At 37.4% G+C, this 16,316-nt stretch overlaps 1 protein-coding gene across 1 annotated transcript in view; it reads left to right on the top strand.

The window, feature by feature from the left end:
* Positions 1-6,056, top strand: part of MBOAT2 (membrane bound O-acyltransferase domain containing 2) — a gene marked incomplete at its 5' end in the record, with an annotated part of 73,559 nt that extends 67,503 nt beyond the window's left edge. Inside the window, 3 exons of the mRNA XM_010079489.1 lie at positions 2,110-2,242; positions 4,751-4,902; positions 5,479-6,056. Coding sequence (XP_010077791.1) covers positions 2,110-2,242; positions 4,751-4,902; positions 5,479-5,701 — 508 coding nt within the window. The remainder of the gene's footprint in view (positions 1-2,109; positions 2,243-4,750; positions 4,903-5,478) is intronic.
* Positions 6,057-16,316: the final 10,260 nt, after the last annotated feature.

The following is a 16,316-nucleotide window of genomic DNA, read 5'->3' as shown; positions in this document are numbered from 1 at the left end:
TTTAGTTAGTTTTGTTATTTCCTGAATGCTTTGCAGGGGAAAATTTGCTTAATTAAAATATTTTAAACCATATGAAGATTGAACCATTTATCAATTTATTAATGAGACATAATTTACCACCAGTCATTGAAATATACATTCAGAATTAATATCAGTACTAGAACAGATACATTTTGTACATGTTCAGTGCTCTGGTTTAATAAACATTTCTAAACATTCTTCCCTAACTAATCCCAAGGTGTTTATAAAGCGCAGATGGATGCACATAGTTACATGCAAACTGTGCCTCCACTCCAAGGGATATGTGGGATACAACAACACACCTCCTTCTGGAATTGTGGGCCCCCTGTTTGTATGCACTGAGACGTGGCTGCTTCAGCTCTGTGTGAACCTGCTGATTCACATACTGATCAGAAAAGCATTCCATGAGTTCACGAGCTTGCAGCTGATCAGGATGAGATATTGCTCCCTGCATACTGCACTGACAGTCCCCTAGCTGGATGCAGGTTGCTTGGTGTCTGCCAGGGAGGATGCTCTGTCTTGGCTGAGACAGAGGTCATGATGCTGGTGGGGTGACTTAATGGCAGTGTCAAATCAGGTTTTGATGACTAGTATTTTGTTCCAAGAGTCTCCCCGACTAGATACAAATTTTCCTAGTGCTTTTGTACTTCCTAGGCTGATAAAGTCTTTGTCTCAAAAGTATTTTTGAAATTCCCTGGTCACTGTTTAGTCTGGCCAATGTTGCTTTCCTCTTTGAGATGGTCTATTTGGGGCAAATGTCCTCAGATAGTTTTGTGTACTATGTATGCATGCACTGCACCCTACTTATCCCCATGTTCTCATCTTAATGGGCATTGTTAGTGAAGCCCTTTGGTAAGGGGAGGGGGCTGTACTGGTACCCCCCACTGAGGAGACAGAACTTAGCACATCTCTTTGACTGGAATAAGCTAAATTAGCAAAATACACTTTTGATCCTTCCCTATTCAGATCCTCTCTTTTTACCTTCTGCTCTTTAATGTTGACTGTATCATTTGGTCTCAGCAATCTTTTGTATGTATGGAAGTTGCAGTAAAGTAGTTACATTAGTAGTGAGTGTTTTGGCCCTCTGTATCATTAGCTGGTTGTCCTCTTCGAATAACAGATGTGCATTCTCTTCTCTTTCTCTGTTACTTGCTATGTGTTTGTAAAACCTTTTTGCATACTGGTGTCCATGACCTTTTTTAGTTAAAACTGATTTTTGTATGTTAGCCTTAGAGTTATGTTCATTCATGCTTGTGCTGTTTATTTCTGCTTCATGCTAGTGTGCATCTGTTTCCATATTTCCTGTTGCTTTTTGGTTTTCAGATCATTAAAGACATTAAAGAAATCTTGATGAAGCTATATCAGGACCTTACCATGTTTCCTATCATTCTTCCACATCATGATGGTTTGTCATTGTGTCATTTAACGTTCTCTTTTAGAAACTAGCTTTCTTGGATTCCTTTTTCCCTTCTTCCTTCTAGAATTCCTTACTGTAGGACCTTGCCTAATAATTCAGAGTCTCAATTTTTAAATAGCAGAGTTCAGCATTCTCCTTATTTGATATTCTCACATCCCTAGAGTCATTAATTATAATTTCATCATCATGCTCACCTAGTTGCCCTACACGGACACATTTTCAGCTGTAGTCTCTCTATTAGTCAAAATTGAAGGTAGTTGTTACTTTTCCCCTTCTACAAGCTGCTTTTATGTCATGAAAAATATTCATCACAAGAGTTTGCAGAGTAGTCTGTGCCTTCCAGTGTAGCTTTTCAAACACGTTCTTGAATGGCTCAAGATCCCTTATTAACACCTACACCTGTCTTTGGTTGCCTGTGTATCACTTTGTTATAAATATGTACTATATGTGATGGCACTGAGCATGGGTTTGCACTGGGGGGTTAAACTGGGAGCTGTGAATAGCTTTAAGTATTTACTGTAAGTCATAGTGGCAACATTATTAAATAATAGTAAACTGCGATTGCATTGCAAATGATGTTTTGGAGATGGAAGTTGTGGAAGTATAAATGATAACTGGGAAGATTGTTGGTGGTTTGTCTCATTTATCTTGAATTGTCTTTGACTTGCTAGAGTGTGCTATGAGCGAGCAACCTTCAGCCCAACGATCCAAACCTTCATCCTTTCTGCCATCTGGCATGGGGTTTACCCAGGATATTATTTAACATTTTTAACAGGAATACTAATGACACTAGCAGCACGAGCTGTAAGTACCAATAAATTTTCTTCTTAATAAGTTTTGGAAAGAAAATTGGTCATGTTCTGTAGTCCAAAGATGTGCTTTACAGTTGTTGTACAGTCTGTCTAATAGTGGTGTTTACTTTTGTATTTACGAGAGCAATGGGAATGATTAAATGTAAGGAGGGGTTAATTGGTGGAAAGAAGCAAGACTGTACACAGCCTATAACATCTTTGTAGCATATCTTTTGTGGAAACTTTTCTTCTGTATTAACTGATCATGTATGACTATGCCATGCTGAACAGTCTGGTGTTATCTAAGATAATTTTGAAAAAACTCTGATGAGAAAAATCACTGATCGTGAGTATCTTAAAATTTGGGGGTCAATGGTATATATTTATAGAGTCCACCCCCTCCCTAATTTCTGTCCAGTACTATTGTAAAGCTGGTAACTAAAGAATGCTCTCTCTTAACCAGCAGACAAAAATCTCGACTGCAGTTACTATTCAGAATTGGCCATCCAGCATGCAGTCACATGAACAAGCTTTTGTAGCTGCTATTCAAAACCATATGGAACCAAAAAATCTGCCAAGAAATGTCTCTCAGTTCTGCTAGAGAAAGCTGCTTAAGAACAGAGACAGGTTTATCAGTTACTCAATGGGAAAGAGGAACAAACAAATTAGATGTCAGTCAGAGCAGCTTAACAGGCCACTTTTCTGTTGAAAGAACCAGGAGAATGAGAAACGAAGCAGACTGCTCTTTGTTGCTGTAATAGCTAGGGGAAGGTGACACTTAAGATTTTGATTGTTGCTAACAGTAATAAAACAAGATGCTCCTCCTCTTTCTTCACAAAGATGTGAGTATAGTCATTGTTTGACAGAATTGACTCCTTTCTTTACAATAAGTATAGCTCCCTCCTTTCCAGACTCTGTCACTGTGAACTTTTGACATTTATCAGCCAGCGGCTGGTGCAAAAGCCAAGGTTCAGGGACAGTTGACAGGTAAAAGTTGTGTTTTCTCAGTAAGGTGACTCCATTGTAAGTCAGAGTGCTCTACTTGGTTCTGGGCTTTGCTAGGAAGCTGTGTTGTATTCCCATTTCATTTTGTCAATAGGATATTAAAATATTTAGAGTTTCTCTGTTAACAAGTACTTAATATCAACAGATACGATATATTAGAGGTACTTCAGTGTGTTTATTATAACTCTACTAGCCTTTAACTGCAAAGATTGGCAGCTCTGATCCACACTGCTTCCCCTGTCATGCCTAAGCACGTATTCAACTAGTTTTACTCGCTTTAAACATTACATATTTTATAGTCAAGTATTTACTAGGGGTAATTAGGGATTTATCTTAATAGTTGTCTTTCAAGTCCTAAAATACTAAATTCTCTACAAGAAATTCCATGAAATTTCATCCAAGTTTTACAGAACTCAGGAACAAGTAATTGTGGATGACCATAGGAAAAAACTGGGGGCCGATGGCAGGATGAAGGGTATGTGGCTAGAATGACTTTTTTTACTTAGCTTAACTAAAGAATGGCTGTGTGGGAATGCAGAATCTACAGGAGAACTTGGGTAAGAAGGACAGGAAGGGTAAAAAAGGTTTTTAATGTAAAGAATGTTTTTTTTAGGAACTAGCCTTGGATATGTTCTTTAGAATCAGACGTTCTAAAGAAACTGAAGGTTGAAGAAGCTGAACTGTGTATTTTGGGGTGCAGCTTTTCAGAGAGGATTGCCTCAGCGCAGGTGGCTGGAAGGTGGCAACTGTGATACCAAGCTACAGAAAGGCTGAATTGCGCCCATCTTGGCTTGTCAGTAAATAAGAGTGTGCACAAGGATGACAGATCAGTCCAAGGAAGGAGGGGTGAAGATCTACTGGTGTCTTTTTACTTAAAGACTTAAATAAAACTCAACCTGTGTGGGTTTTGGATTTTTTAAATACCTTTGGTATTTCACTGTTCGAACAGAATTTTATGAACAAAAGAAGACTTGGCATAGAAAATTGAGTCATTTATAACAGTTCCACTTGATATTAGCTGTTATAAGACTCCTGAAATATGTCATTAGAACTGATATTTTGTATATTCTGATTTATACACTCCTTGTCCTAAAATGTATCTCATTAGCAAGTATATGAAAATGGCTTACCATATAGAAGCTTTCAACAGAAGCGTTGTGGCTTGTTTACTCCAACACTGTATTTACGGAATGGCTTGATAGCACAGAATGTCTGCCTCATTCAGACAAGCAGCCCAAAATTGCATTGGATTTAGGAGAGGGATTAATTTATTTAAATTCTGCTTAAATTCATAAATACTTACATTCCTGTGCTGGATGAAGCACGCTATCCAGAGAGGCAGGGAATTTGAACTGACTTCTGTTGAAGTTGATGGGTGCTTTGAATAGTTCAAAGACACTTGACCAAACCATCGCATTTAAATTCATCCTATGAACTTTGTGGAAGTGCAACAAACTCAGTAAGATAGCTCTCAAAGTTTATTCCTAAGCTAACTTACTGTTATCTGCTTTTTCAGATAAGAAACAATATCAGACACTATTTTGTTGACTCTCCTGCTGTTAAACTATGTTATGATATTATAACATGGATGGCAACTCAAGTAGCAATAAGTTACACAGTTGTGCCATTTGTACTGCTCTCTGTAAAACCCTCTTTCACCTTTTACAGGTAAGCACATTTCTACCTGTTTCCTTTTTCTTTTCTTTAACTCGGAATAGAAGTATTTTCTGTGGCATAAGATTTCTGAAGCTATTTTGGTGATAATTATAAGGCTGATATGTTAGCAGAGCAAACTGTATTTCTGTTCTAGTGCTCAAACATAGTTTGTGTTGTGTATGAGAAAGCATGAAGTGCTCTTGTTTTCCTATTAAAATAGAATTATTTTTCCTGAGGCAGGGGAAAAAAATGAACCAAAAGCAAAACCAGACGGTACCTTTGGGATTACTATATGCACTTGAACTACTTTATAGCAAGACTAGATAATGACTTCCCAAAAGTAACTTGTGAAAAAAAAGTTGAAAGCAGACTTCTCTTCACTTTAAGTCTTTGTTACAGCACTAAGTACTGCAAGGGAAGACTTAATTTCTATTTTTCCCCTTATTACTTTTCTTAAAGGAAGTACTGATGTTTTCCTGTCTTATGTGCAAAGTACTGTATGCAAGTAGGTTTTGACAATTTATCCCTTAAGCATCCTGTAAGAGTGGTCAGAGTTTTATTGAATTACTATTTTTGTTTGTTTTTTAGCTCCTGCTATTTCTGTCTTCATATTGCCAGCATCCTGGTGTTGTTGGTTTTTCCATTGAGAAGAACTCAAAGAGGAAGTAAAAGGCATGAAGGCATCCAGCCCGTGTGGTCCAAAAAACTAGAAGAAGAAAATCTTTTGCAAAAGAACAGTTATTCCACAACAAATAATAGTTTCAGTCAGAAACAAGAAATAACCTGCAGATATCAAGCATTAAAACAGTGATTGAAGAAATACTATGATGAATATATTTTGTATGTTTTCAGAAACCCATTTTTAGCACCTTTTAAAGGGGTTTGTATTTGTTTGCAAAGATGTTTAGTAAGAAAAGAATGCATTACCTAGCAAAATCACATACAATAGCAAGACTGGAAACAAAACAAATTAACCCCTCCCATGCCATGTCCCTGTGGGTCACGCCTTATATGAAGATATTACCATTATTTCAATGGGCACTCAGGACTTGCAACGTATGTCCATAGGGTCATATGTGTGCCCTTTGCTGAATGTACGTTGTGTATCCCAAGGCACTGATGGGGTGGAATAAAATTGTGTCAATCTAGGATTAACAAATGGAAATCAATTTTCCAAATGAATGACTTGCCTTAAACCCTCTATTTACTGAAATATTGTTTTGAAGTGGGTATTTTCAAGTTTGATTTTATGTGGAAAACGTATTTCAAATATATAATACTATATGCTATAAAGAAGACAAAAATAGGAACTGCAAAGTCATTAGAAGGTTTTTGAATCTTTAAAAGGGAATTACAATAAGCATCTCGGTATTTGGAGGGTTTTCTTAAAGTATCTGAAACTATTACAATACATTACAGAACTGTAAACGTTACTGATGCCAAATTGTAGTTAGGTTTCATTGATAAACCATATAATTACACATAGCCCTTCTGAATGGATTAAAATAAAATAAAACACCTGAAGGCTCACCTGGAGGGCTTGATAGCTCTCATCTAGATTTCTTTTAAAGTACCTAAAACCAACAAAACACTGCCAAGCGGGCTTTGCAGCTAGAGAAGGAAAGGCAGCCATAGGACACAGCAGACAATGTGCAAGCACCAGAATTTCAATGAAAGTGCGTTTTTACCCTTAAATACCAGAAATACTTGTTTTAGAATAGAGCAATTTTACAAAAAATGATTTTTTAATACTTAAAGTTGTTTTGATTTTCAGGCATACAGTAGTTAGTTGATGATGCTTTCAGTACAAAATAGCAAAACTACCTTGAGCTCTAGTGCATAGGTAGTCAAACAGGAAATTACTGTCATAACCAGGTTCTGTATGCTTGATAATTTATGGCCCTTTATCCAAAGAAGTATAAGAATTTGAGGAAAAGCTTTTGCTTTAAGTTAGAATTTTAGATGCAAAGTTCATGTCATATTTGTGGGTAACATAATGAAAGAAAGGAATCCTTCAGAATATCTGATTTACTGAATTATGGAAGTGTGTCAAGGGAGTAATGCAGTGGTTATATCTATTCCAGACCATTTATTGTGGTGATGGTCCCTGCTACTACTGTTAAAGGGCTACATTTTAATTGCTTATATTCTGTATTTTCATGTAATTTTTTTTAAGTAAATGCAAACTGTTTATCCACATGGGTTTTTTTAGCTTTAAAACTGACACAAAATACTACTGGAGAAAAATAATGCAGCTTGTTGATTAATAACCTACAAATGAATGAGAAAAATTTTGTCATGATATTTTGAACCTTGAATTTTTCATCAAATCTCTGGCACTAGTGGGGTGAGTATTCTTAGTAGCAGAAGTGCAATGCTGGTCCTCAGCTTTGGGGATGATACTACCATGGAAAAATAGTCACAGTACTTCTGTCTTACTCTCTAAGTAACCAGATCCCAAGTCAGGTCAGAGTTGTTTCCTTGCTGTGATAGTTCTGTGTCTGGCCTTTGGCTTCTTGCCTAAAACTCCAGGAGAATAACATACCTTTTCCGTATACATAGGTTAGCACTAATTAACCTACACAGTTAGAAAAGGGAACTAAATATGAAATAATCTGGCTTCTAAATCCTTACTTTGATTACCCAAGGAGATCTCCCCTTATATGGGGCTCACATGCCTCTCTGAAATGGCATGATGGTTTTTTTCTGTTGTTTATAAGTAAGGGCACAGTAGTTTCTTTATGGTTTATTACATACAGAATCAGGAAAGACATTTTTCCACTTTCTGTTCTTGAAGGGACAGCTACAAAAAAGAACAAATTAGAACTGCATTTTGGGTGGGTGGGTAGAATTAGGGTTGATTCTTTCAGCAGTTGTTGCTGTTGAACTTAAATTTATCTTGTTGGTGCAGTCGACATATCTACCCAAGCAAGCACTTTTGGATGCCAGTACAACATCTAATGTGCCATTTTCCCCACCAACGTTCTGGTACTCTTGTTGTCTTGTTTTGGCATGCCTGCCCATATAGGCGATGGAGGCTTCCTAAATCTTCATTATGAAATATGGAAACAGTTGTAAGCACTCCCAGAAAACAAGCATGTTTAGAATAACGAAGACTGGTACTTCAGTGTGAGTGAATTCACAAGTATAGGTTTGTTCAGAACTTTGTATGGGGGGAAGTTAAAAAAGCTAAGAAAATATGTACATGCTTTAGTGGGGCCCAAGTGGCAAGATATAGGTTTCAAAATGGGACGTGACTGGTGTCTGCGTGCAATACAATTACTTTTTTCTTCATGATCTGAGCCACTTAAATAATTGAAACACAATTAGTTCTGCACAGAATTTATTTTTAAGTGTAGCGTCCTAGAATTTGCCCTTTAAATGTCATTGCTGAATATAAAAGTACATTGAACCAAAATCTGCTCTTCATGCAAATAAATTACCTTGGGGACTATGGAAAGAGGTTTTTTGTTTTAATGGCAGGACTCTGATTTTAGTCAAACTGGGGTTTTGTTGTTGTGCTTTCCCTCTGCTTTTCTGGTTGTCTGCCTTGCTGTCGCACTGGATTCTTTTTATCCATTCAGTCAGAAAGTCAAGAGCAGCCAGCCCTGATGCTTTAGATAATGTTTAGGTTTTACACACACACATTTTATAATACTGAATTTGAAAGGATGGCAGTGATTTACTATTGCTCTTGCTGAGAAAAATAGAGAGTAAATTTCCCAGAAATGTTTTGGGCATTGGTTTTAAGTGTTCTTTCACTTATTAACTAATGTATATCCAAAAGGTAGAAGTGTTTTCTGTATTGCAGATCAGCACACTATGAAAAGTAAATACAACGTATCATTCATTATTTTATGGTGCTTTGCTGGTATTTGCCTATTGTCAACAATTCTACCAGGCACTTAATGAGTTAATGTTAGTTAGTAAATGTAGTCACCCTGATAATAACTACTTGCTTGCTTAACCTTTTTTTAACCTTTATGATTCTGTATTAATGAAAGAGATATATATGTTTAAATAATACTTTCAGTGGTGCCTGCTACTGTTTTAATCGGGAAGGCTTTTGACAGTTGCAGATATGCCCTTTTTATTCAGGAAATTTATTCTTCCTTGGCCATTCCTTAAGTTGACATGTAGACAAGGTTTCAGTAATAGGTGACATTTTAAAATATATTACCGTGTAAAAATATTGGTATGCATTTTAATATGCTCTTGATAAGAAATCATACTTTAGTGAGAAGACTTTACAAAGAGATCTTTGTTTATTTCCTACTCTACACTGACTTGTGGTATTAGTTTTACCAGTATGGTACATTATTTATTAGAAGAATTCTACACTTAAAAAGCTTGCTGTGCTTCCCCAGTGGGAATAAGTAAGATGAATATAAATGCTATGCTTGTATGACAGGATGCACCTAGGTGGTTGTGCCTCTATTGGTGGCATTGATTTGGTTAGCAGTAAAATGTCCTCTGATGCAGAGGAGACCTTTATGAGATCTTCACCTCCTGTCAAATTTATATCAAAAGTAATTTTAACAGAGTCTGGATTTTTCTCTCAAAAGCTTTGCAAACAAATTGTTGACAATTTGTTTAAATACATGGTCAAGTGTGTCCTCACGTTTGCCTGCAAATGTGTCACTGTTGCTTACATGTAAACTTGCACATGCTCAACTTTATAAGTTGGCCTTGAATGATAAAGACATTTAAAAGCACAAGTTACAATAATTTAGGCTTTCATTTCCCTTATCCTTAAGTCTTTCACATTGTAATTCTCATTGAATTCTGAAATCAGGTTTGAGAATTTTTCATTTTCAATGAAAATTTAGAAATATTGCCATTTATGTTGATCAGTTTTAGAAAAACAGATGGAAATAAATTTAAGGATTTTAATATGATGCCGACTCTACATGTAGAAAATATACATTGGTTCTGTGATGATTCATCACAGCATTCCAGTACATGATTAGCCTTTATGTATTTATTTAGGTCCCATCATTCTCAGAACAGTGCTTGGGAGTATTTTTAAGTTTCCTGTTGAAAAATCAATTGGCTATAAGTACTTAAGTATTCAGATGCTATGCTGAATAAGTATCTAAGCAGAGACTGTAGTGAATTGAGCCTGCTCTTGTTAGATTACCCGACCTGTCTGGATCTAAGCTAGTTTGTGCTGTCAGTGTTGATCCTCTTCACAGTCATGGTGGAAAAGCTGGCTGTGAAGAAGTCTCTGGTAAGAACATGTCCCATCAGTGGCCGGGAGGGCTTGCCACAGAGTTCTTGGGGGGAGCTAACCCTACATGCAGAGCTTGACAGAGTGTCTGCTTGCTTGCGACCCGGGCTGCAGCTGCTCTATGCTAAATCTACCTGGATTTTTAATGTGCTTGCTGTCTTAACCTAGACATTTTGCAAACACCATGAAATCTAGGCATCCACAAAGTCACCCTGCAGGGTTACAATTGCAGATATTGCAACAGTTGCTTATAATGGCCAAAACTAAATGAAAAAAAATTAATTTCTTAAAAACTTGAGATGAGCTTTTTGTATGTTTTTTTACATAACCTAACCATAAACTGTCACAATTTTAATCCCATTAAATATTTAAAATGTAGCGTTGCTCACTTCGGGTATGCAAATGTGCAAAGGCACATTTTTCCTCTTCGTCATCTTCCTTGTGTTAGCTGTGTGTCCAGTGACTTAGGCCTGGCTTTGGTTTCAGACGTTTTTAGATTATCTAAATCCATGTGCATATCCATATAAACATTGTGTGAACTTTAGGAATTGACAAACTGTAGTAACATACAGTGTGCGTAAATATACTCAAAAGAGGCCATATCAATATTTACATGAGTCTAGTGTTGAGCCTTCCAGTTGTACGCTGCATCTGATGAAGGCTATTGGACTCCATTCTCGGAGTACTAAGCTTTCTGCTTCCTAAAGAGAAAATAGAATCCGTTGGTTACACTTTAAGTGGAAAGTAAAGGGCTTCTTTTACTCTGTTGCAAAACCATCCCTTACAGAATATTCTGCTGCAGGCTATGAATATTAAATTTGACTTCAGATATGTGACTGAAATCGGAGTTAGGGCCACTTCTGGAGGAAACTTTTTATATTACTAGTGACTCAGTCCAGCACCTTATTCCATACAAACCTCTTAGCAGAAGAGACCCCTGCACAGTCTCCTTCCTTCCTTTTGTTCTCTGAGGAAGGAATACCCCAAGCTGGATTTTGATTTAGGTTTTGCTACAACATGTCATATGAACAGATAGCTGTGGTCCATGCTCTAGTCGGATTAGGTTTCCAAACTGAGAAGATGTAATCTGAAACAAAAAAATAGAGAAACGGTGCCTAGAGACTGGTAATCAGAATAGTGCAACACTACATACTAAAGGTGCAACAATCTTTTGTCATGATAAGTTAAGGAGTATTTGCCTACACATAGTTTGCCTTTCTATGTGTTTCTCAGTTCTCTTTACATCTTTTCTTTTTACCTTGTTTTGTCCAGTAGTGTTGACTATTTCTATGAAGAATCTTCTGATGTGTCTTACTGTGACAAAGGTGTCAAAATGATACTATAGGAATTAGGTAGTTATTCTTAAATCCCAGACCTGCGGTGTGTTCTAGATCAGTTAGAAGAGAACCTTCAAGATGTATTGAATGAAAAATAGTGTAAGATGGGTAAATATAGCATTATTCAAAGATGTTGTAATAAGTTATTCAATTTAAGAATTTAAAATATGGAACTTTGTTCTTTCCTGCCTTGGTTACACATTCAAGGGAATAGTTTTACCTCAATGCAGAAGTAGTTATGCCTCCAACTACCCATATGTTAAGGTGAGAAAACACCCCTCAAAGTGGATAGCTACAGTATTCCCAAATTTGCCTTTCCTGGTTCAGATTATAATGCATTGTCAGTGAATTTCATTTTTATTATTCCAAAATATATATTTTTTAAAAAGTGTTATTTTTCAACAGATCCATAAACTTAAGTGTTGGTGTATGGTAAAATTAAAATACCGCTGTTAGTTACACTGTGATTGTGATACTTTAATAATTACTTATTTCTAATTTGTCTCAGCAGTGCTGCAGAAGCAGACTGCTGTTATGTTTTAAAGGTGTTTTTAACTTGCCTATAAATGTTTTTTTCTAATTTGTGTCTTTAAATCTGATTAAACTGTAGTTTAAAAAAAGTGAACTTGTTTTTCTAAATTCTTTGGTGTCTGTCTGTCTTTAATGAGTGCTAAAGGACAAAATTATTTTTAATGCAGTTTCTCCTTTATAGATTAGTAAACATTACAGTGCATGCATTTACACCATGTTATTTGGAGTATTTGGTTTCAAAACTGCTTTTATCTTTTGTTGTCTACAGCTTATATACAAATATATGTATATAATTATTTTCCAATAGATCTGATAAATAGAATTTCAAGTCTAGCCTCTTGTTACTTGGGAAGAGTACTTAAGCAATTTTAAAATATCCATCTCAAAGCATATTGCTACCTCAGGTGCACTATTTCTAAATATGACAACTCAGATATTGTTAGCTTAATTTGTTAGTTATGTAGTTTCCATGTATCAGAATCAGTGTTTTGAAGAAGCTGCTTATTTAGTGGATGATTCCAGAGAAGCAGGACTAAATGTGTGTACCATAGTTGTTGCATTTTTCTGCTTTTTGGAACTAGACTGCTAGGGCTCCACTATGATAGCTTCTGTTAGCTGGTGGCAGCAAAGCAGGCTGAGACTCCTTGAACTTACAGCTTCTTTACCATGTGTGTTTAGATTGTTATAGAAAAGAGGGATGTCACTGTCACTACTAAATAAGGGCTGTTCCCATCACTTCCTGTCTCATACTGAATCGTTTCCTCTCTTCTCTTGTTCTGGTATTAATTCTGCTTCAGTACAAACTTTGTAAAGCCAATGTAACTTTGTAAAGACATCTTTACAAAGATCTGTTTCTGCAAATGGTCCCACTCTAGAGGAATGCTGGAATGTGTGTGTTGGTCTCTTGAAAGGCCCCGCTGTATTAATGATGTTTTTAAGCCTTGTGTGTTTAGAATTCTGTTTTAGCAGGCTGTATCATGGCATTAAAATACTTGATATTTCAACACAAAGGACTACAGATGCAATTTTAGAAGCTCTGTTGATTTTTGTAATTTCAACCAGAAGTTAGCTACTTGTCCTGGATTCAGCTGGGACAGAGTTAACTTTCTTCATAGTAGCTAGTGTGAGGCTGTTTTGGATGTGTGCTGAGAAGAAGGCTGATAGCATACTGATGTTTATAGTTGCTGCCAGGACAGTCAAGGACTTTCCAGCTTCTCTGCTGTGCCAGTGTCTGCAGGTGCAGGAGAAGCTGGGAAGGAGCACAGCCCCAATTACTTGCCTAGGATTCAACCTTAAGTTTAGGATTGAGACCCAAATTGGCCAATGGTATATTCCATGTCATGCAGGTCATGCCCAGTATATAGATGAGGGTCTGTTCAAAGGTGCTCTCTCTTGCTCCAGGTTGTCTCCCTCCAGGTTGCCCCTCTCTCAGGGTTGTCTCGGTCTCTCAGATGCTCAGCCTCTTATCACCATTCTAGGAGTGCAGTTTCGGGACTCTCCCTGCTCCGGGATCATTAGCTGGGAACGGGCTGAGCCTTGGTCATCACAAGGTGCCAGTATCACTGTGTATCACTCATTTCTATTTTTGTATATGTTACTATTATTTTCAATATTATTGTAGTTATTAAATAGTTCTTCTCTCAACCAGTGAGTCTCTTTTCCCTTTACCCCTTTAATTCTCTCCCCCATACCTGGGGGGGGGAAAGTGAGTGAGGAGTTGTTGTGGTGTTTGGCTCCCAGACAGGGTCAAAACTATGACAATACTGCAATGAAATTGTGTTCTCAAATACGCATTCACAATGGCATGGGTCTGTAGTATGAAAGTATCTTCATTAATTTAACATTTATCACTGCATTTAGTGAAAAACTTATTTGAACAGAGTAAGATAAACGTTTTCTGTTGCTGCTTCAGGATGCTAAAACTTGTTCATGAATCTGATCATTATTATGATTGAATTTTTAACTGCTGTTTTAAGGTACTGCACAGAAAGAGTCCTGATTAAGAACATCCCGGAGCCAGCAGATAGTTTCCTGTGCCTGTAATTAACTTAATTCCATCTGAGTAACTTCCTGATAACATGCAGGGTGTTTCCGTATAGAATACAGAAGTAGTTCTAGGGGAAGATGTCTTCGACCTATGTACTAGATTAGAGTTGGAGACCTGTACACTCAGCAAGGTTTGACAGTACATCTTGCAGATCTTCCTGTGATGGTTATACGTAGTAGCAAGAGAGTTATTTCTCTGTGAAGCTTATTAATTATTTCTCCAAATTAAATAAACTATAGCAGTAAAAGGACTCTCTGCACTTTTATTCTAGTTATTCTGCTGTTTTAAGAAAACAATTTAAATACACATCAAGGATGAGAGAAACACCAAAACATTTGTGTATTACTCATAAAGAAGCTGTTGATGTGTGGGGGTGGATGAGCAGACAGCAAGGTGCATTGAAAACAGGCTGAATGGCTGGGACCAGAAGGTGGTGACCCGTGGTATGAAGTAAGAGTTGGAAACCAGTAACTAGCAGTGTACCTCAGGGGTTGATACTAGCTCCTGATGCTTTTTAACATTTTTGTTAATGATCTGGATGATGGGGCAGAGCGTACCCTCAGCAAGCTTGCTGATGGCGCTGAACTGGGAGGAGTGACTCCTATGCCAGAGGGTCATGAGGCTACCCAGAGCTACCAGAGGACTTCAGCAGGCTGTAGAGATAGGCTGACTGGAAGGTCATGAAGTTCAAGAAGTGGGAAGTCCTGCAACTGGGGAGGGGTAATCCCATGCACCAGTATGTGCTAATGGCCACCCAGTTGGAAAGCAGCTCAGCAGAGAAGGATGTGGGGGTCCTGGTGGTCACCAAGTTGAACATGAACCAGCAATGTGTCCTTGCTGCAAAGAAGAGATCTCCAGAGGTCCCTTCTGACCTCAACTATTGTGTGATTCTGTGAAATCCTGTAGGAGTTGGGAAAGCTGGAAAGAGAAAATTGCTTGGAATACATGTTTTTATTTTGTTTGATTATATGCTCTACTGCAGCAGCTTAAAAACATCAACATTTATTACCTTTTAAAAACTATCACAAAACCCAATTATATCTATACAGACTGGACAATTTCTACTCTGTCACTTAAACTATATTAATGATACGCCAAAAGTTATTTAGGTTGAAAGGGTTTTTATATGCTTTGCCAACAGGAAAAAAGTATTTGATGAAAAGTGGAATGCTTTGTGTGAAATCCTAACTCCACTAGGCTACAGTTTCAGCCCTTCCGAGGGACCATGTTTCATTGTCTCAGTGAATTAATCACTGGTGTGAAAATGTTCCGAACTTAAGAGTAGGGTACAAGTGGAAGACAAGACGCTATCCTGCCTTTCCCCAGCTGAGATCAGATGGCACAAGATGTCAGGAGTTGGATTGATCTGTAGTAAAAGGGGAAGAAAGTGAAGAACAAGGCAGAAAACTGCCTTCCCTGCTTCCATATTCCCTGTGTGTGTACAGTTCCCTCTTACACAGGAGGGAAGGAGTTACTGTCTCTGCCTGATAAATTTGTAGCCATGGGTTGAGAACATGGCTAATATTTGAGGGGTGGAAAAGCTATGATACTGGAGTAAGGATTTTGGTGATGAGGTGATCATGAAGTGAGAGATTAGTACACTTTCATGTATAAACTCTCAAAAACAGTAATTTTTTTGAAATGTTTGAAAATTTATAAACCTCAGGAGGCTAGCACAAGCAGTGTCTGATCAGACTACGGTTTCTCTTATGTACATAAGATTATATGGATTATATGGATGCGTGAAACATCAGGACCAGCCATCCTTGAATGGTGGCCCCTGTGCATGCATTCGGGTAGAGCAGAGTGAGTAATTAACTGTCACTGTGGCACTTAATTCATCCTCTGCCTGTTCATGTTGTACTTTTATTGTACAAATAAGAAGAATGTGCTTTATGCCCTTAAAAGTCTTAAAAGACCGATTCCCAGTCTTTCAGATGAATCAGTGTTTTGGTGCAAGATGTAAGTGGATTTAGCTTTTGATTTTCATCGCTTGCTCTTTTGCCTTATATTAACAATTTTTGCACAGGTAAGGAAGTTGTTTATTTTCTCTGGGTGGAAAGAATTTCTTGTGGTAATAGGAGAAATCATACTTTAAAAAAAACAACAAGCGCCTACTTCTCCAGGTGGCCAGGTGAGAATTTCTTTTTTCCCCACACGTTTACAGGCGGCAGCCTCACCACACTTCGTTGTTTTATCTACCACACGGCACTTGTTAAGGAAAAAAAAATATTTTTTTGGGCTTTTTCTGTCAGAAAGCCGCCCGTGGGTGAACGCGAAG

The sequence above is a fragment of the Pterocles gutturalis genome, unplaced genomic scaffold, assembly GCF_000699245.1.
Source record: "Pterocles gutturalis isolate BGI_N339 unplaced genomic scaffold, ASM69924v1 scaffold6559, whole genome shotgun sequence".
Classification (NCBI taxonomy): domain Eukaryota; kingdom Metazoa; phylum Chordata; class Aves; order Pterocliformes; family Pteroclidae; genus Pterocles; species Pterocles gutturalis.
The sequence above is the reverse complement of the archived record's forward strand: the minus strand, read 5'-3'. Positions and strand labels throughout refer to the sequence as shown.